This window comes from Orcinus orca, chromosome 15 (genome assembly GCF_937001465.1).
Source record: "Orcinus orca chromosome 15, mOrcOrc1.1, whole genome shotgun sequence".
NCBI classification, from domain to species: Eukaryota; Metazoa; Chordata; class Mammalia; order Artiodactyla; family Delphinidae; genus Orcinus; species Orcinus orca.
In genome coordinates this window covers 73,121,943-73,147,224 of record NC_064573.1, presented here as the reverse complement: position 1 = coordinate 73,147,224, position 25,282 = coordinate 73,121,943, and the positions used below count along the sequence as shown (strand labels likewise).

Genomic DNA, 25,282 nt, shown 5'->3' with positions numbered 1-25,282 from the left:
AGCTGGGTCGAGTGGAAGGTGGAGATTATTCCAGGAGGAAAATAGGAGAAGGGAAAAAGGGTATCGTTGGGGTACCTAGACCTGAACGCACAGAGAGATGCAAGACACTCACAAGCTCAGGCCCGTTTTCAAATAATTTATTAGGAATTTAAAACTGAAAATAAAACCTGGAAAAAGAAGTTACAGATGTGGAGAGAAGAGACACCGGAGGGTGGTAACTTGCTGGCTTCGAAACACCGTGTAACATCTTTTTAAAAAATTTCCCAAACAAATCAGAAAACGGAATTCCAGGGCCCTGAGCCCATGGATGGGCCCAGTGGGGTGGGGGAATCACAGGAAGGGGAGGAGAGGGAAGCTAAGTCTCTTATGACTCAGCTCAAACGTGTAGAAAATTAAAAATAAAAACCAATAAAATGCAGCTTCTCTTTTATTAGGAAACATTTAAAAAAACAACGAAAAAAAAAAAACACAAACAGCCGCGCATCTCGGTAACAAAGATTATTGCTTTGTGTTCTCAGGGCTAATAGGTTAAGCACCTCACACAGACAATTAACTCTCCAAAGGGGGTTTTCACAGGCAGGGACTATAATGGGGAAGGGAGCTTAGGACCCCAGCCTCAGACCTGGGGGAGAGGACACAGAGAGGGGGGACGACGGCGGGGGGCCTCAGCCCTGCCATGCCAGCCTGGTCACTCGCTGTTCATGAGGAGTCACGACCTGAGCCTCTTTTTCCTTTGAAGGGGGCTCGGGGGGCTTGGGGCAGCCAAGGGGCTCTGGCCACGGGACCATCCTGGTGGGGAACTTCAGTGAGAGAATTTGGGGGTTCCCTGAGAAGCCCTTTGCTTTCCCCTGGGGTCCGCCCCTTCCCAAAGTGCCCCCCCGCCCGATGCCCACTTACGGAGGGGCTCAGGGCAGAAACCATGAAGGCCCGACTAGGTAGGGGGCAGGGGGAGACCTTTGGAGAGTTAATTCCTTTCCAGCAGTGGCTCCAGGTGAGCCCTTCTCTTCCCTCGTTCCCACACTGGGTTTTCGGGGTGAGCGGGCCCAAGGCCTTGACCCCTAGGGCCTGAGAGAGCGGGCCTGACTCGGCCACAGTTGAGGCCTGCAAGCTTACAGTAACGGTGTCTGAGGAAGGTAGAGAAACACGGTGGAGGGGAGACCTTTGCCAGGTGGGGCGAGGCGATGCCCTCACCCCCAAGGGGTCTTAGAGAGGGGTGTGGGCTTCACCTCACAGTATTTACATATGATACAGGACGGGATGGTTCCAGGGGCTCGGCCTGGCCTACGCAGCCCTGTCCTCCTCTCCAGGGCTGGAGGGAGCTGGCCAGGGGCCCGCACCCACATAGACATTTTGTTCTCAGCTGGTGGGGGGGCACCTGGCCCCTTGCCCCCTGCGGCCTGGGGCTTCACATTCACAACCTAAAAAACGGTTTCTTTAAAAAAAAAAAAAAAAAGGAAAGAGAAAAGGAGGGAAAATCGGAATAAAAAACCAGGGTTGTGGCTGCGGCCTGTAACAGGCCCCCTCCGCCCTCACTCTAGCTATGCACAAATACAAAAGCCTTCTCGGGAGTCCTAGGGGGGCGCGGCAAGGAGAGCGGGGTGCAGACCCGACAGGGGAGGGGAGAACCAGGGGCGGTGGGGGCAACTGGCTAATCCAAAATAAATAAAAGCGGCAGGGCAGGTCAGGGGAGGCTGGGGAAGAGGGGGAGGTTAGTAGGGGAGCCAGACGATGGATGTCCGGCGGGGGTGGGCAGCAGGGCAGGGGCCGGGGCCGGGGGTGGGGGGGTGGGGGGGTGGGGCAGACGGTCGCGTCCGAGTCGCTGCGGGGGAGGGGAAGGCGGCTGCGGCTGAGGTGTCCCCGCCCCCTTGCTGGCTCACTCGTGGTCCTCAGTCAGCTGCAGGCCGGGGCGCTGGAACACAGCGGCAGGTTATGGGCGTGCTGCCCCCGCACCTCTCTGCGGCCCCCAGAACACAGGTATCCTCCTGCAGCCCTCTTTCCCTAATCCCCTCCTAGGCAAGCTTTGTTCGTACACTTCGCATTTTCTGTTCCGTTTGAAACCCTCCTTCCCATAGAGTTTTGAATAGGTGGATTTGTTCAAACGTCACCTTCTCAGAGATGCCCTCTGAACCCCTAAAGTAGGTATACCCCTCACACATGATTTGGAATGATCTCACTTGCTCACTTGATTTTTGTCTGTAGAGTGAGAGGGGCCTTGTCTGTCTTCTACCTTCCCCTTTTCTGGAATAGTGCTCAATAAATAGTTGTTTGAATGAATGAATGAATGAACAAAGGAAATGTCACTGGGTCACAAAATGCCCCACCATACACAGCATGATGACTGTGTGTGCAGGGTCCTCCCGTCCCCTCACTCTCTGTATACGCATATATGTTGAAAGTATCCTGTTTTACCAGTTGAGTAATACTCCATTGTATGCATGCAGTCTGTTTAACTGCTCTCCTGTTGATGGGCATTTCAGTTATTTGCAGTTTTAAAAATAAATGCCTAGAAGTGGAATCGTTGTGTTAAGGGCATGAATGTTTAGTCCGGATAAACCTGCCCTTTGGAAAACCTGAGCCAATTTGCAGATTGTCCTCCCCCCTTATCACGGCTGGGCATCATCAATCTTAAAAAATCTTCGGGGACTTCCCTGGTGGCGCAGTGGTTAAGAATCCGCCTGCCAAGGCAGGGGACAGGGGTTCGAGCCCTGGTCCGGGAAGATCCCACATGCCGCGGAGCAACTAAGCCCGTGCGCCACAACTACTGAGCCTGAGCTCTAGAGCCCGTGAGCCACAACTACTGAAGCCCGCGCGCCTAGAGCCCGTGCTCCGCAACAAGAGAAGCCACCGCAATGAGAAGCCCGCCCACCGCAACAAAGAGCAGCCCCTGCTCGCTGCAGCTAGAGAAAGCCCATGCGCAGCAACAAAGACCCAACGCGGCCAAAAATTTAAAAAAAAAAGGGTGCTGAAAAAAGAAATCTTCGCCTGAGAGGCAGCACATTCTGCCTTATTGTGTACATTCTTTATGGAGCCGCTCCTCCTGTTCTTTGACCACTGCTGGGATGAAGGTCTGTCTCCTCGTTGGGCTGTGGGTTCCATGAAGGCAGGGACGGGGGCCATGTCCCAGACTAGGCTGCCCAGTACTAGCCTTCCCAGTGCCACCCACACCCCAAGGCCCCTGCCCACCTCCTCACCTCCTGCCACCTGCCTCCTGCTTCAGTGGTACCCATTGGTGAAAGCTGTGGCAATCAAGGGGCCCTGGAAAGAAAAGAATTTGACTCCTAGATTCCTGGGGGCAGCAGAGAAAGCGCAGGGGCTCCTTCCGTCTCTCACAGGAGCCCCAGGTGAGGCACAGACCTTCTCTAGCCCTGCCCATATCGCCCCCACTAAAAGATTCTCCAGGGTAGGGCCTGGGAATCTGCATTAACCAGTACCCTGGTTAAAAGTAGGGCACCCCTGAGCTAGAATCTAGCCTCCATGCAGGCAGAGATGGTGAGTCTCATTTGCACAGTATCCCCAGAGCACACCTAATGCCTGGCATACAGAGGAGATTATTAAATGTCCACTGAATGACTGAATGATAACCCTCACTGTTCCTTGGTTGGTGACACTCTCTCCATCCGTCATCTCTCGCCTCCCTTCTGCCCCCACAGACAGACAAGGCCTCTCCCTCCTTCAACTTCAGGGTCCTCCAGGTCCAGCCACTCACCCCAAGACTGTGGCCGAAGCCAGTGCTGGGGGCGGGGCTGGCAGCACTGATGTAACTGCTGACCCCCGAGTCCTGGTTGGCTGCCCCATAGAGTTCGGCCATGGGGCCCGGGCTGGTGGTCCCCAGGAAGCCCCCTGTGCGGCTGGGAGTTGAACCTGGAGGGGGAGCCATCGTCCAGGGGTGAGAGCCTGGCAACCCAGAAAGAAGACGGTGATAGCCCCGGCGCCCGCTGTGACCCCCCAGCATCCCCTCCAATCCGTTCCACCCAGCCTGACCTTGGCCCCTCCCCCCTGCCTCCCCCCCACAACCCAGAGGGGCATGTGCGACGCCACCCAGAAATCCTCCAGGATCCATCCACCCACCCCCACCCCCAGCCCCAGCTCGGGCCCCCATAATCTCTTGTCTGACCACTCAGCAGCCTCTTCACTGACCTCCCCTCCCCTCTGGAGCCCCTTCACACCTGTACCCACCCTGCAGCTGCGTGCATTTTCTAAAATGGACATCACTCTGCTGCTTAAAATGTTCAGGGTCTCCCCAGGACCCGGTTCCTCCCACCTCCTCCCCACTCCCCACTCCTGCACTCCACCCATGCTAACTGGCCTCTAAGCCTTTGCACCTGCTCTTCCCTCTGTTGGGAATACTTTTCTTCCTGTTTGCCTTCAAATGCGAAGTTAAGAGGTGCAACCTCCTGGAAGCCTTCCTGAGAGGCCTGTGAGCTCCTCTGACAGCTGACATCCCCCAGCGGGCAGTATTTTCCTTCCGTGTGACTGCCTTTTTAATACCTGATGCCCCACCAGCCTGTAAGCTCTGGAGGGCGGAGACCACGTCAGTCTCCTTCCTGGCCAGCCTGCCAGGTGCTCAGTTCATATTCGTTGAGTGAATGAATAAGTGAGTCCCTCTGAAGAGGGGTGGCAGGGGCCACCTCCTCACCCCTCTAGAATTCTCTGCCCCCTGCTCCCCTCCCTCGCTTCCTGCACCCCAGAAGGCCTCACCTGTCCCTCGAACCACAGCTGCTGCTGCCGCTGCCGCTGCCATGGGTCCGTAAGCAGTGAGAGGAATGGCTGGAAGGAAAGGTATGGGCGGTTCAGCGTGGCAGCTGAGGGGCAGCAGGGGATGAGGGCAGAGCCTCTCCAGCCTTACCCCACCTCGGAGGGGTCAGTGCAGCCCTGGGGTCAGGCAGAAGGACTCTCTTGGAGAAAGGGAGGCGAAAGGATCGCCTCCCAGGGATCCTCAGCTTCTCCCCTGGACTTGACGGACACACTTGAACAACCAAACCTCATAGCGGGTGCGGGTGGTGCACCCCCCACGAGCTGCTCTGAGCGTCGCCTGCAGCTGCCCCCTTCTCCAGGGAGGGCCCTTGGCTGGACGGGGGCTACTTAGCCCAGGGGTATACAGAGATTATGTCCCTCTTCCCAACCCCAGTCAAGTGGAGCCAGTGACTGACTGACACGGGTACCAAAAGCCAGGCTGTCGCCCCAAGGGACCAACCAGGAGGTGTATTAATCCCCCCCTACCCCCCGGTGGGATCCGGCTGAAGCTAGACTCCAGTCCAGGCCACAAGCCCATTTCACTCCTTCTGCTGCCTGGCCGGCTCCCCTCGCTCCCCTTCTCCTGTGAGCATGTCCTCGATACATCGTGTACACGCAGTTCCCTGCCTCAGGGGCCCCTGACCACCACCGAGGCAGAAATGACCACTCCTTCCTCCAAGTCTCCTCATCCCCTTTTCTCTGACCCCCTCTTCAGACACAGGGATCTGGCTATTTCCTGTCTACCCCCCTCCCACCTCCGCAGCGCCTAGCACCCTGCCTTGCATACAGTTGGTGTTTAATAAGTGTCAGCTGAAGGAACAGTACTAGGAGGGACCTCTGCTTAAATAATTGGTTGGCATGAGTCTGGAGCTCCCTCAGGCCTGGGGGTGAGCGCCCCCTGCCGCTTGGCTCTGCCACTGCAGCCCTTGAGAAGCTACAATCCCAACCAGAGCCAGGGTCTGGGGAGTTTGCATTTGCCCTCTCCCATCCCGAGATGTGCCCCTGGGGGCTGTTTTGGTGACCCTGGCCCTGAACTGGACCTGACGCTAGGGACCCTGAAAAACAACCCTGAAAGTCCTTGGCTAGGCCATTGGGCCAGGAGATTAAAGTTTAGGATAGCATTCCTGCACCGCTGGGAGACAACTTGCCTAAGGTCTTCATAGAGCTGGCACTTTCTCACTCAGACATCACCTCCTCTGAGAAGCCTTCCCTGACCACCCCTGCTGAGGCAGCCCCTCGCCCCTGACACTTACACTTTAGCACATCTCCCCGTTTTATTTTCCTTGTGGAACTTCTCACCTTGAGAAAGTATCTGATACTTGTTTATTTACTTGTTTATTCCTGTCTCCCTCCACTAGACTATCAGCTCCAGGAGGGCATGGGTCTCGTCTGTCTCATTCCCTGCTGAATCCCCACTGCCTGGAACAGCATTTGGCACAAAAAATATTGATTAAATGCACGAGGGAAACACCCTCGTCTCTTGAAGGCGAGGGAATAGTCTGGACCCCAGACCTCCAAGAACTGCTTAGCCTTGAACCCACATCCTCCCTGGCCAAAATGTCTGCAGAGGGGATATTTCTTTCCTCGGTTCTTTAACGGCAGGGCTGGGCTCTGAGGTCTAGTCTGGGGCCCAGTTAGGCATTTCCACAAAGCAAATCCAGCATGCTCTTATCACAGCAGTAAAGCATTACTCATTTGTATAATAAGCATTTCTCTCTCTCTCTCTAGAGCACAAGTTCTGCAGATCAGAGCTTGGGTGTCTGGTCCCTGCTTTGCCTCCAGGGCTTGGCAGTGTCTCACACAGTAGGTCCTCAACACAAGAGTTCTGAAATGAGTAGGAAAGACCCCTTTTCACTCCCCCACTCACTCTGCTCAGGGAAGAGCCTCTATTAGCCCCACCACCAGGACTCCCTCCCCTTCCTTCACCCCAGGTTCCTCTTTCCCCTCCCCCATTTTGGGGCCCCCCTGAGCATCCCTTGGAAGGAAGGTCTCATCTAAAGCAGCATCCACGCTCACGTCCTCCACACACGGCTAGGTTGGGGGGGAGTCTGGGGATGGGGTGGGGGGAGAAGCGGGTTGAACAGAGAAACCCCTTGCAGCCCACCTCATCTGCACCCACCCCGCCCCGCCCCTTGCCCTTGGCCTGGGCCTCAGCCCCGGCCCCAGCTCCAGAGCTGAGCTGACTGGCCCAAGTAAAAACTCCAGCTTGAGAAATGGTTCAGGATGGCCAAGCACATCACCTACTTGCCCAGAAGTTGCAAACGGGCTGGATTTGGCCCTCAAATATGTTGCATTTGGCCTGCAGTGGTTTAAAAATTTGAAATTGGTTGCCAACATTTGAAAATAACTGAAAAATTCATTTGAAAGTGAAAGCTGGGTTTTGGGCCTCTCTTGGAAAATAAGATCTGTAAGGTGTGGGTCTGCATCCCCTCCTGGCAGGGTTGGCTGGCACTGAGTGGAGCCACGCCCACTGCCATGTCCTGATGTCCCCACCCGGCCCACTTTGCTCTGAGTTTGAGACCTTGGCTGGTTCACCACTGGCTCCCAGCGCCTACAAGGTGCTTGGCATACGGGAGGCGTTAGATAAATATTTGTCAAATGGATGAATGAGTGACTTTGCCTCCATCTGCTGGGCTTGGCCCTATGCCCCACCCTTAAGGGCCATGCAGCTACACAGACTGGCCAGTGCCCGAGTCTGCTGCATCCTCATAGACTGGAGGGCAGGAGAAAAGGGTCCCGCTAGCTTTCCCTGGGAAGGTTCCTGGGTCATTCTCTTTCTCCCCATGTGGCCTGTGAGGTGTACGAAATCCGAGCGACTGACCTGTAAGCTCGGGGAGGACTGGGGCGCTCGGGAGAGGGGTCCGCTCTACACGGAATTCTAAAATGAAACGTAAAACAGCTTAGGAAGATGCAGGGAGGCCTCTTGGGCGTGGCCCAGGGAGGACAAATGCACCCACAGGGACACTGGGTGGGGGGACAGGCCATGCACAGGACCCGAGAGCTGGGAATGGGGAGAGCACGGTCCCCAGCAGGCAAGGGTGGGGAAGGAGACACAGTCACAGAGAAGGGAGACAGACAGAGAAGGGAAGAGTGGGCAGAGTTGCCACCTATACCCTGGGCACTGGGTGATGCTGGAGCTTCTGTTCCCACTGTTTTTCTTAAAAGTCTTGAAATTGCACTAAAAAATCTCCCAGAATCCATCTTTCCTCCTATTTTCTTTGGGCGGGGAGGAGCTGGGAAGGAAGCATTGATGGGAAGCGATGACCCTAGAGCAGCTCTGCCACTTTCTAGCTGAGTCATCTTTGCAGTCACTTTTCCCTTCTGAGCCTATTTCCTCACCTAGAAGATGGGGATCACCATGCCCTCCCCCAGAGATTACTGTCAGGACTAGACAAAAACACGTGTATAGAGGATTCCAAGCTGGACTGCCCAAGGTGCAAGTGCTTAGGGGACCTCTAGAAAAATAAGACCAGAAAACAAGCAAACAAAAGCCTTGCAAAAATATGAAATTTGATATTAAAAAAAACATTGAATAGTCATCATGGGAAAGCTCAGAACTTCGTTGGGCTTCTCGCCACTTATGAGAAGGCCTAGTGTTGTTTTTATTTTGAATTACAAATGAGGGTGGTGATCATCTTGCTTTTAAATTGTTTTTCAGCATTCAGGGTCTCCAAAGGTCTTGTCTGCCTTGAAAGGGGCTCAGCATAGCACATGGTCATTATCGGTGAGTCCGTAAGGACACAACCAACGTTGGCCCTCAGGGAGGTTGCCCCACCACAAGCCCAATGCCCTTTTGGTGGAAGTGGCAACCCCAGAGGCGGGTAGGGAGGAGAGAAAGGCAAGAGGCGGGCAGAGATCAGCCTGGGAGGGAGGGGTGCCATGCAGGGCCACACGGGGAGTCCCCCCAGCTTCTGGGGAGGGGGGGGGATGGGTGGGGCGAAGGCGCTCCTTCCTCAGACGTGCCCTTCCTTCCAAGCCTCCAGCAGGCAGACCTCCCCCATGCCATGCACCCCCAGACACCGCCCATGAGGAGTCAGATTGCCCGGGAACCAGGGACATGCTGGCAGCAGAGGGACACTGGGAAGAACTTACCGGGGAACTGGTAGGTGTAGCCAGGGGCGAGGCCTGTATAACTCCGGCTGGCATAGGTCGTGGCTTGGAAACCAGGGTAACCTGATAGGGCAAGGGGACCAGTGTCAGATGCCTTACCTACAGCTCAGCAGGGAAGGATGTGAGCCTCTCATTTCCCTCCCCACCTTGTATCATGAATAATAATCAGTCATATTTACCATATACCTTCTGCATGCCAAGCCCTGTGCAAAGCCTGTTGCACACTTTACTCTCTCCTTAAACCTCACAAGAATCCCAAGAGGTACTATTAGGAGCCCCATTTTACAGATAGAGAAACTAAGGCTCAGAGAGGTGACACTTATTAGCTGAGAATAATCCAAACTCTTATCAAGGCCCTTCATGCTCAGGCTCCTGCCTCCATCCTGTCCTCATCTACACCCTGCCCCTTTCTCACTTTGCTCCAGCCACATTGGCCTCCCTGCTGTTTCTCAAATTCAGCAAGCTCTTTCCCACCCCAGGGCCTTTGCACATGATGATTCCTCTGCCTGGAACACTCTTCCCCGGGTTTTCACATAACTATGTCCTTCTCATTGTGCAAGACGCAGCTCAAATGTCACCTCCTCAGAGAGGTCATCACACAAGAGACCTCCCTTTCATCAGTTAAAATATTCATCACGTCACCCTCCCTGGTTTTTCCCTTTCAATATTTATCATGTCACCCTGGTTTTTCCCTTTCATAGCACTGATGACCAATATCTGAACTTATCCCAGGATTTCTTTAAGTGCTGATTTTCTGTCTTTCCCATCTTTTATTTTTGTCTCTCCAAAACACCAACACGGTGCCTGCTACTTAGTATACATATATTATAATAGATATTTGCAGCTTTGAAAGAAAGATCACCTAGTGAGTAATAATGGTGTAATTGGGATTCAAATTCAGATGTGACTGGCTCCAAGTCTCTCAACCACAATTCTCACTACTGGTTAGAGGTTTTCTTTTTTCCCCCCACTTTTTAAATGGGGTGAAACCAGCTAATGAATTGCTTTGAAAAGAAAATTTTCTCAATATTCCACAGGAGGCTAAAGAGACAGAACAACTAAATTCAATACTTTATTCTAGCCTGGAACTTGCTCTGGAGGACAAAAATAGTTATAAAGAACATTACTGGATCAACTGATAAAATCAGAAAATAGATAATAGATTAGATTAAAATATTCTATCAGTATAAATTGGTAATTATAATGTGGTTTCATGAAAGAACATCCCTAATCTTGAGAAACACACAGTGAATTATCTAAGGGTAAAGGGCCAAAATGTATGTAATTTACCCTCAAATGATTCAGGGAAAAAATCACAAGTGTACTCTGTGTGTGTGTGTGTGTGTGTGTGTGTGTGTACACATACAGAGAGAATGATAAAAGCAAAATGGGTATGATATAAACGATAGGTGAATCTGGTAGAGGGTATATGGATGGTCTTTGTACTACTTTATTTTTCCAACTCTTCTGAAAATTTGAAATTACTTCCAAATAAAAAGTTAAAACAAAAACTTCAGGAGAAGACAATGCTCCACTTGGCGGGTACATTCCTCACCCCTCTATCTGTGATCCCACTCCTGACCCTCTAGCCCATGCTATAGCCCCTCCTATGAGTCCCCAGAGCACCCCTCCCCCATCCCCAGCATAAAGACCCCGTTGTACTGTTCTCTTTCTGTGTATATACATCTTGTCTCTCCAGGGAGACTGTGACCTTCCTGGGGGCCCAGCTCAGACTTTTCACCCTCAGTCGTGGGTCCCAAGCACTGCTGATTCGTGCTCAACTTCCAAGGCTCACGGTAACCTTGACCTCCTCCGGGGAGCCTCCCTGACCCCCAGGTGGATTTAAGTGTCTCCTTGGGCCTCCCACAGCCTCCAATCACTGTGGTGACACTGCCCATTCACTTCTGTCTCCCACTTGATGGGAAACCCCATGAAGGCAGGTCCTCTCTCTCAGAAGCTGCTCAATAAATATTAGTTGAATGAACAAGAAGAAGCAGCCTTCTTTCTACCTTCCCAGAGGGCTTTGGGTCTGTAAATGCTCTTCCATCTGCCTGACCACTTTTTCCCTCCCCTGCTCCCTGACCTCCCATAACTAGCTCCTACACAACCCACAGACTCAGCTTAAATGTGACTTCCTTCTTAGCTTCTCCAAGTCTTGGTCAACTTTGCTATGACCATGCTCCCTTGGCATCCTATAATTCTCATCCTAAACCTATTTATTTATGTTCTTACTTATTTTTTTCCCCTGCCAGACCATAAAGCTCCAAGGAAAGTCACCGTTGTACTTCCTGGCATAGGGCCTGGCATTTATAGTTGCTCAATAACTGTTTACTGGACAGATGGGTGAACAAAAAATAGAATGGACGGATGGACAGAAGGACCAATTAATGAGGAGCAGCTGGACCATTCTTTTGGTCACCACCAGAGGGCAGCACCCTACAACCAAATCGGCCTACCTTCATTAGGACCCGCAGACCTGAGATCCTCGGTCCACACTCCTACCCAACCACTCAGACAGACAGGAGGGCAGACCACCGAGGAGATGCAACACCCATGCAGCCCCTGGTAGCCCCGGGAGCAGTTCTGGGCAGGAAGAAGCCGCAGATGCAGGCCTAGCACATACCCAGCATGCCGATGCCCAGCATGAAGGCGTCCATTCCATAGGGCATGACTCGAGACCTCCCCCGGGCCGAGCCAGTCGGTGACATCACCTCTTTTGGCTGAGCTTTCTTACATTCCACCTGCAATGAGACCTGGCGGTCAGTCCCTCCTATAGACGCAGGTCACCCTCCTATTCCCTGGCAGGCCTCTTTATTGTTAATTTCATGGTTACCATTTCTGGAGGAATCACAGAGTGCTAGAGATCAGCTGTGCATGCAGTAGTTCATCGAATGCTTACACCAACCCTATGATGGAGGTACTGCTGCCACTCTCATTTTACAGATGAGGAAACTGAGGCTCAGAGAGGGGAAGTCATCTGCCCAATGACTAGACTAGTAAGCAGCGGAGTAAGGATTTCAACCCGGTCCCTCTGAGCCCACCAGCCATGCTTTCTCACAGCTGTGGGACACTGTCTTCCTGTCCAGATTTCCAGCGGGTGGGAGAATTGGCTCTGCCCCACTGACTGTGAGGCCCCTCTGCCTGCCTGCAGAACCTCCAAGCAGCCCTGGCTGGCTCAGCCTGGAGCCCTAGTCTCCCTCTGCACCTCCACCCCATCCAATCCCGGCTCACCATTTTGTTGTTGATTTCGTGGAAGTGGATTTCACACACTTTCTCCACGATGTCCTCGCTCTCAAACGTGACAAAGCCGAACCCTAGAGGGCAAAGGCAGGCTCAGAACAGGGCTCATGGTCAAAACCCAGCCCCAAGTCATACCAATAACACCACTCCCCCCTCACAGGCAAGTGTCTAAGCGTTAACAAGAAGCTTTGTTCCCAGCCTAGCAACCTCTCAACTACCCGATGAGACAGGGTTTCAGCTCCCAAATCACGGATGTGAAAACCAAGGCTCAGCGAAGTGACTTGCCCAAGACCACGTAGCAAGTTAGAAAGAGGCAGAGCTATGATGCAAACAACATTCAACATGCCTTTTCTCTTCCTCAGATGCTTTCCAAGGAGGGGAAAAGAGCACACACAAATACTTTTAAAAATGCACATGAACGTGTACAAATATATTTTTGTACACAGATACACAGATATATGGTACACCTAGGTACCCATATATCACAGAGACACTCACCAGTGCTCACAAATGCATAAAGGCCCCTGTGTACATGTACAGTTACTCTGACACGCTAGATCTACAAAACTATTCAGACACAGACACCCTCACATGCACAGACAAAAACACACACACACCCACCAGCACATACCCCACTCCCCAAACAGGCTAAAAGGCCCAAAAGCTCTGAAGGCACTGGAGAAACAACCCCGCCTCCTCCTGGGTGTGCCCCAGGGGCTGGAATGGGATTTCTCAGAAGGCAAGGCCCTTGGGAGAAAAACAACCAGGCAGTGTACACCCGGTGGCCCAGATGCTCACAGGTTCAGGGGCAAGGGTCCTGGGGGCTGGGCTCAGCCGATGGGTGGGGCGAGGGGGCAGTGGCAGGAGCAGACTGCCCGGGGCTGTGGAGTCAGCCTGACCCGGGGGTGGCCCGGTCTAAGCTCTGGTTACCAGGGACAAGGTAAGCCCAGGCAGACACCGGCTGGGGTGGGGGTGGAGGGCTCAGCTGCAAGGGGAGGAGAGGTCTGCTCCTCTGCTCCTCTCGGGTGTCTGCAATTCGGCAAGTTTCTAGCACAGGAAACGGCGGGACAAAAGCCTTCTGTAAGGCCAGGCCCCGGAGAGGATGCAGATCCTCGGGGATAGGATGTCAGGAGGCGAGATGAAAGGGCAGCTGTGACCTGTAGCCCCCTGGCTGACCACAGGCCCCCAGCCTGGCCTGGGAAGGGGGAGGGGGCCAAACTCACCTCGGTGCCGGTTGGTGGTTTTGTCAAACATCAGCATGGCATCGTCCACCTGAAACAGAGCTACCGTGGACGACCCACCAGACACGGGGGCCTCCACCACAACGCAGGAGCAAGGGCTCCGACACCCGTTCCCCTCTTGCCCAGTCCAGGCTTTATCTTAAACCTGCTCCCTGGGTAGGGGACAGCTTTCCATCTGCAACCCCAACTGGGTGCCACAGCACCACCATTCAACCCTCAAAATCTCAACGGGCCAGCCTGAACATATTAAGCACCAAACATATGCTTGGCACTTTGCCCCACCATCCTCTCCTCCATATTCCTTGCAGGGTAAGATCCTCATTTTGTAGATAAGGAAATAGGCTCAGAGACGTGAAGTCACCTACACAAGGTCACCCAGCAAATCCCAGATCAAACCTGGGAGGAGGAGGCATAGAATGGGTGCTAGAGGGGAAAATATAGGAGTAAGATATGAGGTGGGGAAGTGAAAGCCTCTTTCCTTTTTTGCAAAAGGCCGGGAGGACAGCCATTCCAGCCAGACCCAACTCCCCTCTCATGGTACAGATCTTTTCCTCTAATTGAGGTTTCCTTTTGCTAGAGGCTGTAATTAAAGCAAGTAGAGTTCAGTGCCTGGGCTTCTTGCCTCCCACTGATTGGGGGAGGGGAAAGGGGTGGAGGAAGGAGGAGGATCTACATTAATCCCCCATCCCTTGGACTCCAGTCTTCTCTTCTTGCTACTCCCTCAAGGCATCCTCTCAGATACATGGACAGCCAAAGTCCTTTGCTTCCCTTCTGCAGTCCGAGCTTCCCTTTGCCTACATCTGCTGCTTCCCTCCTTGCCCTCTTAATTCTTCAGCCAGTGTCAGCTGTCTCATGGGGTTAAGCTAAGGTCTGATTCACCCTCGGTGGAAATCAAGGGCTGCCTCTGATACTGCCTCTCCCCCCTCCACATCCCACTCCAGCTGCTGACCCTCCCCCAAATGGTCAGACACCCAAGGGATAAAGGAAAACTTCCTGAGGCCTTGGGGCACAGCCTCTTACCCACTCTCCTTTGCTCTCTTTCCAGGCCGTCATCTGCCTTGTTAAAGTGGAAAGGGCAGCCCCTGAACTGGGTGGTCCTCCAGTTCTTCTTAGGCACCAAGCGGCACTGGGCCCCTGACTCTCCCCTGGGAGAACCAGGACACACACACACACACACACACACACACACACACGCACACACCCCACCTCCACTGACCCAGGAGGCAGCTGGGTCCCTGGAGAATCTCAGAGGGATATTACATCTCCCTTCCTAAGAAGCCTCCTGCCCCAGGGCCCTGCAGCACAGTGCCACCCTAACTCCCATGCTATGGACCCATTCTGAGCCCACATCCCAAATTAGCTAGACCGTCCAAACTGGATGGAGAATGCATGTTTAGCACAGGGAAAAGAGAAACCCAGAAAGGAGGCTTGTGATAGAAGCACAAGCTTTGAGTAGGACAGGCTGGAATTGGAAAGTAAGCTTGGCAAGCAGCTTTATGTCTCTATGATTCAAGTTCTTCATCTGTAAAATGGGTATACACAGTGTCTTATAGGGAGGAGTTAAATGAGATAGTGCGTGTAACACTCTTAACTCACAGTACCTGGGATACAGTAAGTGCTTAATGAGTAACAGCCATTATTATTATTATTATTATTACTTTTATTATAGAGGGTCTTACCCACAGTCACATGGGGGAGGGTGGCAAAGCTAGAGACAGAACAGCTGGACACCACTGGCTTTGAAGTTTCCATGAAGACAGTGCCTGTGTCAGTTATGACCATGACCACCCTACTGAGCACCTGGACCTGTGCTACTGTGATTATTTTTTGAACGAATGAGTAGATGAACCAGCCACACCCTCCTCCCCCATCCTGCAGCTTTGAGTTCCTGCGGGACCCAAAACTGATTCAGCCCAAATCCACAGCCCTTCCTCCACCCAACCTTCCCACTCTACCTGCGCTGGCCCCCCAGACCCTTCAACCTGGGCCTTGGCTGGACAGACCCAGAGTGGGGCACCGGGGTTGAGGCCAGGGCACAGAGCAAGGAAAGTGGCTGGGGGTTCAGGGGACCCCCACCAGTGTCCCCCTCCTGGGGCCAGCTGAGGGGAGAGAGGCTCCCAGCCCAGTGTCCTTAATAGGCTTTGGTCTCCATGGGAACCCAGGGGCAGGGGGGCTCGGGCGGGGGGAGGGGAGGCGGCCGAGGCCTGCTGACCAGTGGGAGCCGCCAAGTTCGGCGGCCGCTAAGCCTGAGTGGCAGCCATGGCGGCTGACCATTGTTACCCCCTCGGCGGCGGCCCCTCGATCCGGGCGGGAGGCCCCCCGCCGCGGGGCCCTTGGCATTCCCGGCTGTCCCCCTCTCTCCCTGGCAGCCTATTCTCCAGCTCCCCCTGGCCTCCCCGGGCCGGTTTCACATGCCAACGCCGATTTAGGCCCGAACAAAAGACGCGGCCGCTGACGGCTTCTCCTGGGGCCCGGTTGCCATGGCAACGCCGGCCCCGGGGGCAGGCGGCCTCCAATCACAGCTGCTGGATCAGATTAGTGCGAGCTCTAATGCTCGGCGCTCAGACACAAAGACACCCCACCGGAGCCGAGCGGGGCCTGCTGCTTCCCAGGAGCGCCCTTCCCTCTGGGGCCCAGGCGGCCGACCTGCCCTGGGTCCTGTGCCCGGGTCCCCGCTGAGGCGCCTGAGCCTAGGCCTCTGGCCCTTGCATCGCCGGCATCCGCTGGCCAGGGGACCTCCCACCCTCTCCCCTTCTACCCTAGAGACGGAGTGTGTGTGGGGGGGCTGGAAACCCACCCAGTCCCCAGCTCACATCCCATTCCCAAGCCACGTTCTCCTGTGCCCTTTGCCTAACAGGGAACTGAAAGAGCCTTGACGGGAAAGTGAGATCCAGCCTGCAGCCTGTCTCAGGTCAGAAAAGACCAGGGACCCCAGCACTAAGCACAGCAGCCCTACTTCAGCCCCAGACTTAAAACTTGGTCCCCTCCTAGCCATCTCTCCATGCGACCTTGATGTTCACATTGCTCCCCTTTCTGGGGACACCCTATTGTCTCATGTCACCACATCTGCTTCTGCATGGACTAAATGGCCCAGAAATGTAAGCTCCCTGCACCTCAGAGCTAAGAAGCAGTCCTCCGGGACTGATCAGGAATTTGGGGTGGTCTCTTCAGCCCCTCCCCAGTAGCTAAGAGATCGGCACCCTCCCCCTCAGCTCCCACCTGTGCAAGGAGGGTCCTGAGTACAACTGGGAGTCATATTTATTGCTTCCTTATCATCCTCACCAGGAAGGAGTGGGGGAAGGTACAACCGCCCGTGGACTGGACAGGTGCAAACTCCCAGGAGGCCAAGGGGTGACTGGATTGAACTGGCTTCGGGAGCACAGCCTCCCTCAGGAGAGTGAAGATAAGCAGGAGAAGGGCAACAACAGGGACAGCTACTGTGTGGCTTCTCTCCCTGGGGACGTGTCCAGAGTCCGAAGCCCACAGATAGGCCAGGAGCCTGAACGGTGGGTTGGCCCAGCCTCACCCACAAAAGGACCCAGCCCCCTTTTCAACTCTTGCAGGAATTGGAATGACCTGGCTGGACTCCACTTGCTACTGACCAAAATTCTACAGGCCTGTCATACCCCCCAGCCAGCACCCCCAGTTTTGACCCACCTTCCCGAACTGCTCAAAATACTGCTTCACGTCTTCCACCGTGGTGTTTACTGACAGCCCCCCAACAAAGATCTTCTTCGTTCGAGTCACCATCTGTTAGGGGAGGGAATGAGAAAGTGGGCATCTGAGTCCTGTGGCCTACCGCCACCAGCAGGGGCTCCAGCCCTCCTGCCAGGGCGCCAGCTGACAAGCTCTCTGTGGCCCCGGCTACTCGGAAGCTCCCCCTCCCCCCAAGCTCCCCCTTGGACCCCTGCCTCTAGGCCTGTAACGGGCAGCTGTGTACCCCACACCCTGGCTGGCTCGCTTCCTGGGGTCTGTGTCAGGAAGGCGAATGGCTTAGTGACCCAGACCTACAGCCTACCTCAAAGACCCCACCAGCCCCTCCTGGGAGAGGCCAAGGCCCATCCCAGGGTCCCCCTGAACTCAACACCGACATTTTCCTCATCAACCTCCTCCCAACCCAACCTCTGGCTGCCCCGTGGCCCCAGCCCTGTTTTACGAAGAACACATGGTCCTAATTACCCCAGGAGCGCATGGCTAATCCATGGCAATTCCCAGCCCCATCCTAACACTAAAGCACCTTCTGTCACCAAACTGCTTAATGGAATTAACCCAATTCCGACCATGTGCTCCCTGGTGCGGCTTCCTTCAAATACCTGCTTCATAATTGCTTTCAGGCCCTCTGCTGGACTCTTTCAGTGATGCCCTTTTCCTGTCTCCTAAAACCTGCCTCTCTCCCTTCGCAGTGGCAGGAGCTGGGCAACATGACTCAAAATCTTAAAGCATCCCAGTTCCCACTGACCCCTTGCAAAGGAGGAATTGAGATCTTCTGAGGAGGGACCTAGTCCCAGGACACATGATAAATCAGCAGACTCAGCGGTCTTGATCTCTGTACTATAGTCAGCCTTCCGCCTGTCTCCTGTTTTCGACTGCTTAAAAATTAAGATGTGGCTAGTTGCCCTGGGCTCTGGAATAGGCTCCTGTCCTGCACCAAAAGTTTTGAGTTCTGTATAGCTCAACTGCTCAGAAATCTGTTTTCCATACACCCAGAAAAACTCGCCACAGCACCAGGGAAAAAGAATACCTGGGAGGGCAGCCACAGTCATCCAGCTTGAAAGATAACAGGTGTCAGACACCATGGTCCCTTCCCACTCTTCAAGCCCAACACACCTCACCCCAGAGGTGAGGGGTGGTAATTGGGGGGTCAGAGGTAGCTCCCTGGCCTGACTTTAGCTCAGCTTCAGAGAGTAAGTCTGGGCTGTGTTTGACCCCCCAGAGGTGCTAGGCACAGAGGCTGTGATCTCCAGAGTCAGAATTAGACTCAGGGTCCAAAGTGTACTGGCTTCAAATACAGGGCAATGAATCACCTGAGGGGTTCTTCTCTCAATATATGCAGCCCCCTCTCTCTAGTCCACCCCAGAGCACAGACGGAAAAATGCATGGTGTCCGCAATTCACAGAACAAGGACGTGAAGAGTCCTCCCTCCTCCCATCCCAGTCCATGCCATTAACACTCTAACCAGAAGCCTCTTCCATAGAAGGGAATGCTGGGAAAATCACTGCCGGTTGTACAGAGCTGCTCCCAGACACACACATACCTACCTTAGGCTGTGCTCGCCGAGGAAAGGCCACCTTGGGATCAATCTGAAAGGGAAGAGAGAGGTAGAGGGGCGTTGGTTATCACACTCAGCCTGAAGATCTGAGGACCTCTCTCATCCCAGGACACAGAGGTGACAGAAACCACCACAGCCTCTGGCAGGAAAATGTAACAGTTAAGCATTTAGGCCCTAGAGCCAGGCTGTTGGGTTCAAATCCCACTTACCCTGCTTCCCAGCTGTGAGAGCTTGCACAAATTACTTAACCTCTCTGAGCCTCAGGCTTGAGCTCACCAGCAAAATGGGCCAATACTAACATCCACCTCAAAGGGCTGTCTGCAGATTATTTGAGGTAATGCTTACAAAGCACTTGTTGTCTAGCCCTCAGCAAGAACCAGAAAAAAGTAAACAAAGTGTTATTCCTTCCAGCACCAGGTATATCGAGGGCCTTCCTGCCTGACAGATACCTGTCCAGGTGAGGTATGCGATCCAGACTTCGGAAGCCTTGTGAATGGAAACACTCTTTGCCTGAAAAAGGCTTCAAGATAAGAGTTCATAAACCACCAAGGGTAGACTCAGTTCTGTTTTCCCAGTACCATCGACATCTAACAGCCCTTCTTGAGGCCACAAACAAACAGTTCCCTGATAATACAGCTTGGCTTGGGGTGAAGCAGAGCGCAGGTTTGGTGACACGCAAGAGCACGGGATTTGAACTCAGAAACTTTGGGCCCCTGGCCAAGCCTGTGATCTTGGTAACTTGCCTGATCCCTCTGAGCCTCAGTTCCCCCATCTGCAAAGTGGGGACAATAGCACCCACTTTTCCCAGAGGGAGCTGCAAGGAATCAAATGAGATAATGCAGGTGAAAGCATTCCTTTGTGAACTGCCCTTCATTGCACAAACAAAGGTGCTATTACCAGCAGGCCACCTTTGCCCTTGGCTGTGAACAACCAAAGGGGAAAAGCAAGATGCACCTGGGTACTCCCGGGTACTATATTCGTACTGACAAACAGCAAAAGCCAGAGCACGAGACACTGTGATCAATGCACGACCTCTGAGGCCCGGTCATTTCAGAGTTTCTTGCCACTCACATGGGTGGAAACCACTCAGAAGTTCACCAGCCAATCGCAGGGAAGATCTATCTTTCCCCAGAGCTCCTTCCGTTCAAAACTCAGCCTAGTTCTAGGCAACGGGTTCTGGTCCCTCCCTGCCTGAATGGCACAAACCAGGGCCAGCCTCCCTGGTTCCCCCTCTGGAATCTATCCACAGAGAAGGAACCTCCAAAATCCACACTGGGCAATGCCTCCTCTCTCCCCAAATGCCAAGGGGCTCCAGGGATAATCACAGCTGCCCATTCTCCTGTCCGAAGGTATGATTTCGTACCTCGATGGACATGTTCGTCCTTCTATTTCTCCTGGAGGCTGCCAGAGCACACCTCAGACAGTCCCCATGTGCAGACACTGATGGGGAGATGGTACCCAAGCTATGTCCTGCAGAGCCACACACACCCAATCCCTGACACACCTTACCTCCACTCTGACTCACAGCTGGCAACATAAAACCCAACAAGTAAATAAAAGGTGAAAGTCAGAACCCAAAATAAACTCCCCACAATAAACCTCCCTTCCCAGGCTGAAGAATGCCAAACACAAAGCCCTTGCCCTTTTCAAGTCCCGAATCTCAGAAGGATGCCCATCTCATCCTCCTTCCTCCCCTCTCTCTTCCCCTTATCCATCTTCCATGCCCCCACCCTCAGCTCCAGCCCCAGCCCCAAAATCTCTGCTTCCTGAGCGCTGCAGAAGCCATCAGTGCATTCTGAGGACAGGGGATGGTAGGAGAACAGGCAGCTTGATGGCAGATAATCACCAAAAACAATAGGCCACTGTCTCTCCATTCCCAGCTTGGGTCACTCAGTCTGCGCCAAGAAGATCCTTTCAGAGCCGGCAAAGTTGAGGCCTGGCCTCATTTGCTCATTACTTCGAGCAGGAGTGGGAGCCACTGGGCAGAGATAACAGGAGCCGGGGACAGGAGGTAATTTAACAAATTCTTGGGCACAACCAGCTATTGTTGCAGGTAAACAGGAGCCAATGACTGACCCAAGCAGGGAGGCCCAGGGCTGGAGGAGAGTGGGGGAGTGTGGTGAGAGATCGCACTGTCCCGGCCCCCTGGCAGGCAGTCACCCCATCACAGAGGAACCCCTCCTCTGCTTTCTCCTCTTCCCTCTCCCCTTGAGCTGGGGCCTGTGCCAGCGCCCCCTGCAGGGCCCAAGACACTGGGGGAGCAGTGAGACAGCAGCAAAATGTTCCTGGAGTTTGAATGCCCAACAAGCAGCTTCTCCTCAGATCTAGCTGGAAAGGGTTGTCTCCAGGCAAGCTAGCTCCCTTCTCATAAATCCCCTCATGAGCAAAGCAGGTTCACGTCTTCCACACAAAGCCAGGAGCTCATTGACCAAAAGTCAGGGGAGGAGGGAGGGAAGGAAGAAGGGAGGGGGATTCAGTGATGCTTTGCCATTGGTCTGGAATGGGGTGGGGGGAGCCAAATACTAGTTAGAGTTCAGAGAAGCCACGGGTGGGTCACTGCAGCCCTGACTCACCCAATTTGGGCTAGGGGTGGGACCTAGCCCCACCCCAAACTCCTCTCTGAGGCATCAAGATTAGTATGTACAAGAAGGGGATGGTAGCTGCGTCTTCCCTCACCGGTACTGGAGGGGTTGGGGGGTGTAACATCTCCTAGCTGGCCTGGGATTTTCCTGCTCCGTCTCCCCTCAACTCTAGTGACAAAGTTTCAGAGTGTGGCAGCCCTTCTACTCAGAAAACTCCCTCCTTACTTCAGGACCCCATCCAGCTGTCCCCTGGGGAGAGGCCTGACCCTCTCCTCCAGCGACCTCCCTCTCCCAAAGGACCCCCGAAGCCCCGAGGGCCACTCACTGTTTTGGAGTCGAGCTCGTGCCGCGATTGCGCCAGTACTTTATCCACCCCCGCCTGGTCCATGAAAGTGACGAAGCCGAAACCCCTGCGCGCGGTAGTGAGGGAGAGGCAGATGGTTACAAGGCAGTGAGTGGCGGCGGAGGGGGGCGAGCCGGGAGCAGGAGGAGGGGGTGAGGGGCTCACCTGGATCTTTTGGTCAGGGGGTCCCGCATCACCAGACACTCCTTCACCTCCCCGAACTGGCCGAAGTATTCGCGCAGCCCTTCTGTAACCACACACCCGCCTTCGGACCAGCCCGCGCCCCGCGCCCTTCCCCCCTTCCCGCGTCCTTTGCCCCCAGTGACCCCGGCTCGGCCCGGCCGCCCCCGCGCCAAGCAGGCTGCACGCTCTCCACCGCTTCCCCCACCCCCGGTCCTCACCCGGCTGCCGTGGAGCCTCCTGGCGCCCACTGGGGGCCCCAGGAAGCCGAGGGCCGAGCTGGGCTGGAGGGGGGACGGCTCCGGCCGGGTTCCCGCCGCTCCGGGAGCCGCCTCACAAAAGTTTGAGCCGCAGGTGCGAGCGGAGTTGGCGCTGCCGCCGGCGGGTCCCGGGGGCTCAGCCCACCCCCCGATGCCCCCTGAACCCCTCATCTCCTCCCCTCCACCCGCTGGGCCGTGCGCGCTAGCCGATCGCCCTGCGCTCTCGGGGTCCCCGGGCGGGGCGCGAAACAGGGCGCGGAGGCGCCTGGGGTCAGCGGGGCGCAGGGCCGGGCTGGGGTGTCCGGTTCCGGGGCGCCGGGGGGTCCCGGGTGCCCAGCCGGGCCGGCGGGCGCTCCCGGGCTCGCTCACCCTGCGTAGTCTGCCAACTGAGTCCCCCGATGAACATCTTGCTGCGGGAGGAGGAGAGACACAAAGGGCCCGCGTGAGCGCCGGGCGCCCGGGCGCAGGGGGCGCGGGCCCGGGCCCCGGGGAGGCCCGGCCCGACCCGGATCGGCCATGTTGGCGGGGCCGGGGCGGGCGCGGGCCAGTAAGGCCGGGCCGGGCCGGGCCGGGCCGTACCAGGGGTCGTGCGGCGAGTCCGGGGAGGCGAGGCCGGGCTGGGGCGCGTCAGTCTCCATCGGGAGCCGCGGGCGGCGCGGGCAGCGGAGCGGCGGCGGCGGCGGCGGCGGCAGCGCTCGGCGCGGGGCAGATGAGGAGCGCGGCGAAGGGGGCCGGACGGACAGGCCATGCTGCCCCCTCCCCCGACCCCGCTCGGGCGGGCGGGCGGGGACGGCCGAGGGGAGGGCCCGCCGGGGGCCGACCTGCCGGCTCCTCCCCCCGCCGCCCTGCGAGCATAAATCCCAGCGCTCGCCGGTCCGCCCGGGCGCCCGCGGAGGCGGCGGCGCCGGGACCCCGCTCCCGCCGGGCTCCCGGGTCCCCGAGGGCGAGAGAGACCCCGAATCCCGAGGCGGGCCGGGACCTGGGCGCGGCCGCACCCCCCATCCACCCCGGCACGGGGGCCGGGCCGCGGGAACGCCCTCTCGGAATGAAGCGCTTCCCGGTGCCTTCAAGGTAGCTCGGTTCCGGATCTGGGGCCCCCCAGTCCTTCTTCTCAGGTCCCCGCTATCCAGAATCTAAGAGGTCCCCAATCTCCCTGGGTCGGGAGGGAGATAGACCCCAATCCCCTCACGTTCCGACTGGTGAGGATCCCTCCATTCCCCCGGTCCGAGCGAGAATCACCCTCCGAGCCCCCAGTTTCCGCCGAACCTAATTTAGAGTTCCCCCCTCAGCGGCCCTCAGTCCGCTCCCAGTGTCCCATATCCCCCATATCCAATTCGGGGAACCCTCTCGGTGCCTCGCGTCCCGAGCGGGGAGCCTTCATTCAGCACCGCCGTAGAAATAGTGTCCGTTCCCCTCAACCCTTTCTGAGAATCCCTCTCAGGTCCCCCAAATCCCTTCCGTCCTCAGCCGTGGACTCTATAGTCTGCTGAGAAACCCCCTGCCCCGAGCCCGGGTTCTTGGTTTGCCGCTGCCCGCAACCCCCTCCAGTGTGAGGAGTCGCCACAGTTTCCCTCACTCCCCGGCTCCCTCGTGTCAGCCCTACACGGACTTCTGTCTGGATTCGGGAAAGCAGGTTCCAGAGGCTCAGCGCCCAACTCCCCACCGAGGCTGGGGGAAAGGTCAGCGCCTCCAGAGCTTCCCGTTTCCAGTTTAGGAGCTCGATGGCTCCGCTGTGCACCTTCCCCTCTGAATGACCCCCCACCTTTTTTTTTTTTTTTTTTTTGCAGAGTTCTAAGCCCCACTCCATCGGATTGGAAGAACCTAGGCTGCCTACCCACTGCGTTTGGAGTTACTTCTCTCGGTCCGTCTCAATTTAGAGTACTCCCATGGAGGCAAACGCCTTCCCGTCTTCCTTCTCCTCACACCCCCATCTTCTGGGTCTCTGAGATCCTCCAGTGCTTTCACCCCAACCTCCTGGGGGCCATCTCATCCACGCCTTAAACTCCCTCCTCTAGCCTGGGAACCCCGAGGAAGTCCATCCTGGATCACCTCCGGACCCAGGCCACTCTCCCTATCCGTCACCTCTCCAAATCCATATCCTCTCCTCAATTCCTTGGCTGAAACCAGCCAAGAAAGGGTCAAAGTCAGAGGCTAAGGCAGCCACTCCTTCCCAAATCCCCAACACTGCCGGGGGTCTCAGTGCCACACAACCCCCTCCCTCCCAACTCATCTCCTACTCCTTCCCCCCAACTCTTCAATCCACTCTGTGTAACCCAGTGACAATCCCTGATGACGAGCCCCTTGCTCACCTTGACCTCCATCCTCAAGTTAGCCACCTTTTATTAACGTGTGCAGGAGCTCTGGGCAATGTAACCCTGACCTCTGGAAGGATGCCCATCCCCCTCCTCTCAGTATATTTTCCCTGCCCCCACCCCACCCCAGCCACCTCTAGTAGAAGAACAGGAGAGACTCAGGTTAATGGTTTCCTCAGGGACCTTCTGGGAACACTCAGCAGGTATATCCTGCCACCCTGTGTGCATAACACTAAAAACAAACTTGCTTTTTCCTGTTTTTATCATCTGACTGGTCCCACAATTTCTCAGAATCCCCTGAACTGGGGGTGCGGGGCACCCCACACAGGGTATTACTCACCATCTTAATACAAACTGGAACATCAGGTGTGTCCTGGGAGAGACATGGATAAGGGTCAGCAGAGAGCACCTCCGGTGTTAGGGAACTGACCATTCCTGGGTCTAAATTTCAGGTTTCCTGTGTGTAAAATGGGGCCAGTGGGGAGGTGCGGGGAGGAGGGAGCCCCAAAGCGCCCATGAGCATCGATTTTGGTGCTGGTGCTCTTGGGAGGGTAGGAAACGGGTAAGGGTCATTTGTGCAGAGCCAGCCAAGCCCGGTGAGATAGGAACCATTTATTAGCATCCTCATGCAGGACCTCAGAGGAGGAAGTTTCTACTTGTTGTCACTACCTGTCACGTGTGGGGTGAATTTACAGAAGTCCCCTCCCACTGCAGGTTCTCACTGCAGGTTCTCATCCCAGTCTCATTGCTTCCTTCCACTTTGTTCACAGCAGGGGTGAGGAGTACTTCTAGAGGTAGCCCTCCCAGGACAATGCAGCTGTAAATGGATGATCCTCACAGTAAATTGAAGATCTCAGCGGTATTAAGAAAAAACGATCTTTAGAGCAACTGGCCCAAACCCCAGAATTAGGAGATTAGAGGATTCGGTTCCAGCTCTTTCTCTCTTGTAAGACACACTCTGAAAATCACTGAGAGAATTAAAGCATAAATTGCTTTATACTTTAAAAAATC

The 25,282-nt window shown here is 55.3% G+C and overlaps 1 protein-coding gene across 4 annotated transcripts; it reads right to left on the bottom strand.

Moving 5' to 3' along the window:
• Positions 1-121: 121 nt before the first annotated feature.
• On the bottom strand, positions 122-22,739 carry MSI1 (musashi RNA binding protein 1). Of its 4 annotated transcripts, none has more exons than XM_004281424.3 (15): positions 22,539-22,739; positions 22,329-22,369; positions 21,685-21,766; positions 21,502-21,586; positions 18,584-18,625; positions 16,983-17,075; positions 13,308-13,356; positions 12,076-12,158; positions 11,468-11,585; positions 8,827-8,907; positions 7,556-7,612; positions 4,699-4,767; positions 3,707-3,894; positions 3,192-3,255; positions 122-1,909 (listed from the first exon to the last, which is right to left on the bottom strand). In XM_004281424.3, the coding sequence occupies exons 1-14, from the start codon at positions 22,595-22,597 to the stop codon at positions 3,214-3,216; spliced, it is 1,089 nt and encodes a 362-aa protein (XP_004281472.1). In that variant the 5' UTR covers positions 22,598-22,739; the 3' UTR covers positions 122-1,909; positions 3,192-3,213. The 4 variants fall into 4 exon arrangements, with proteins under 4 accessions (XP_004281472.1, XP_049553901.1, XP_033264533.1 ...); XM_049697944.1 differs by having other exon boundaries at positions 3,707-3,861; XM_033408642.2 differs by lacking the exon at positions 7,556-7,612.
• Between the last annotated feature and the right edge of the window lie 2,543 nt (positions 22,740-25,282).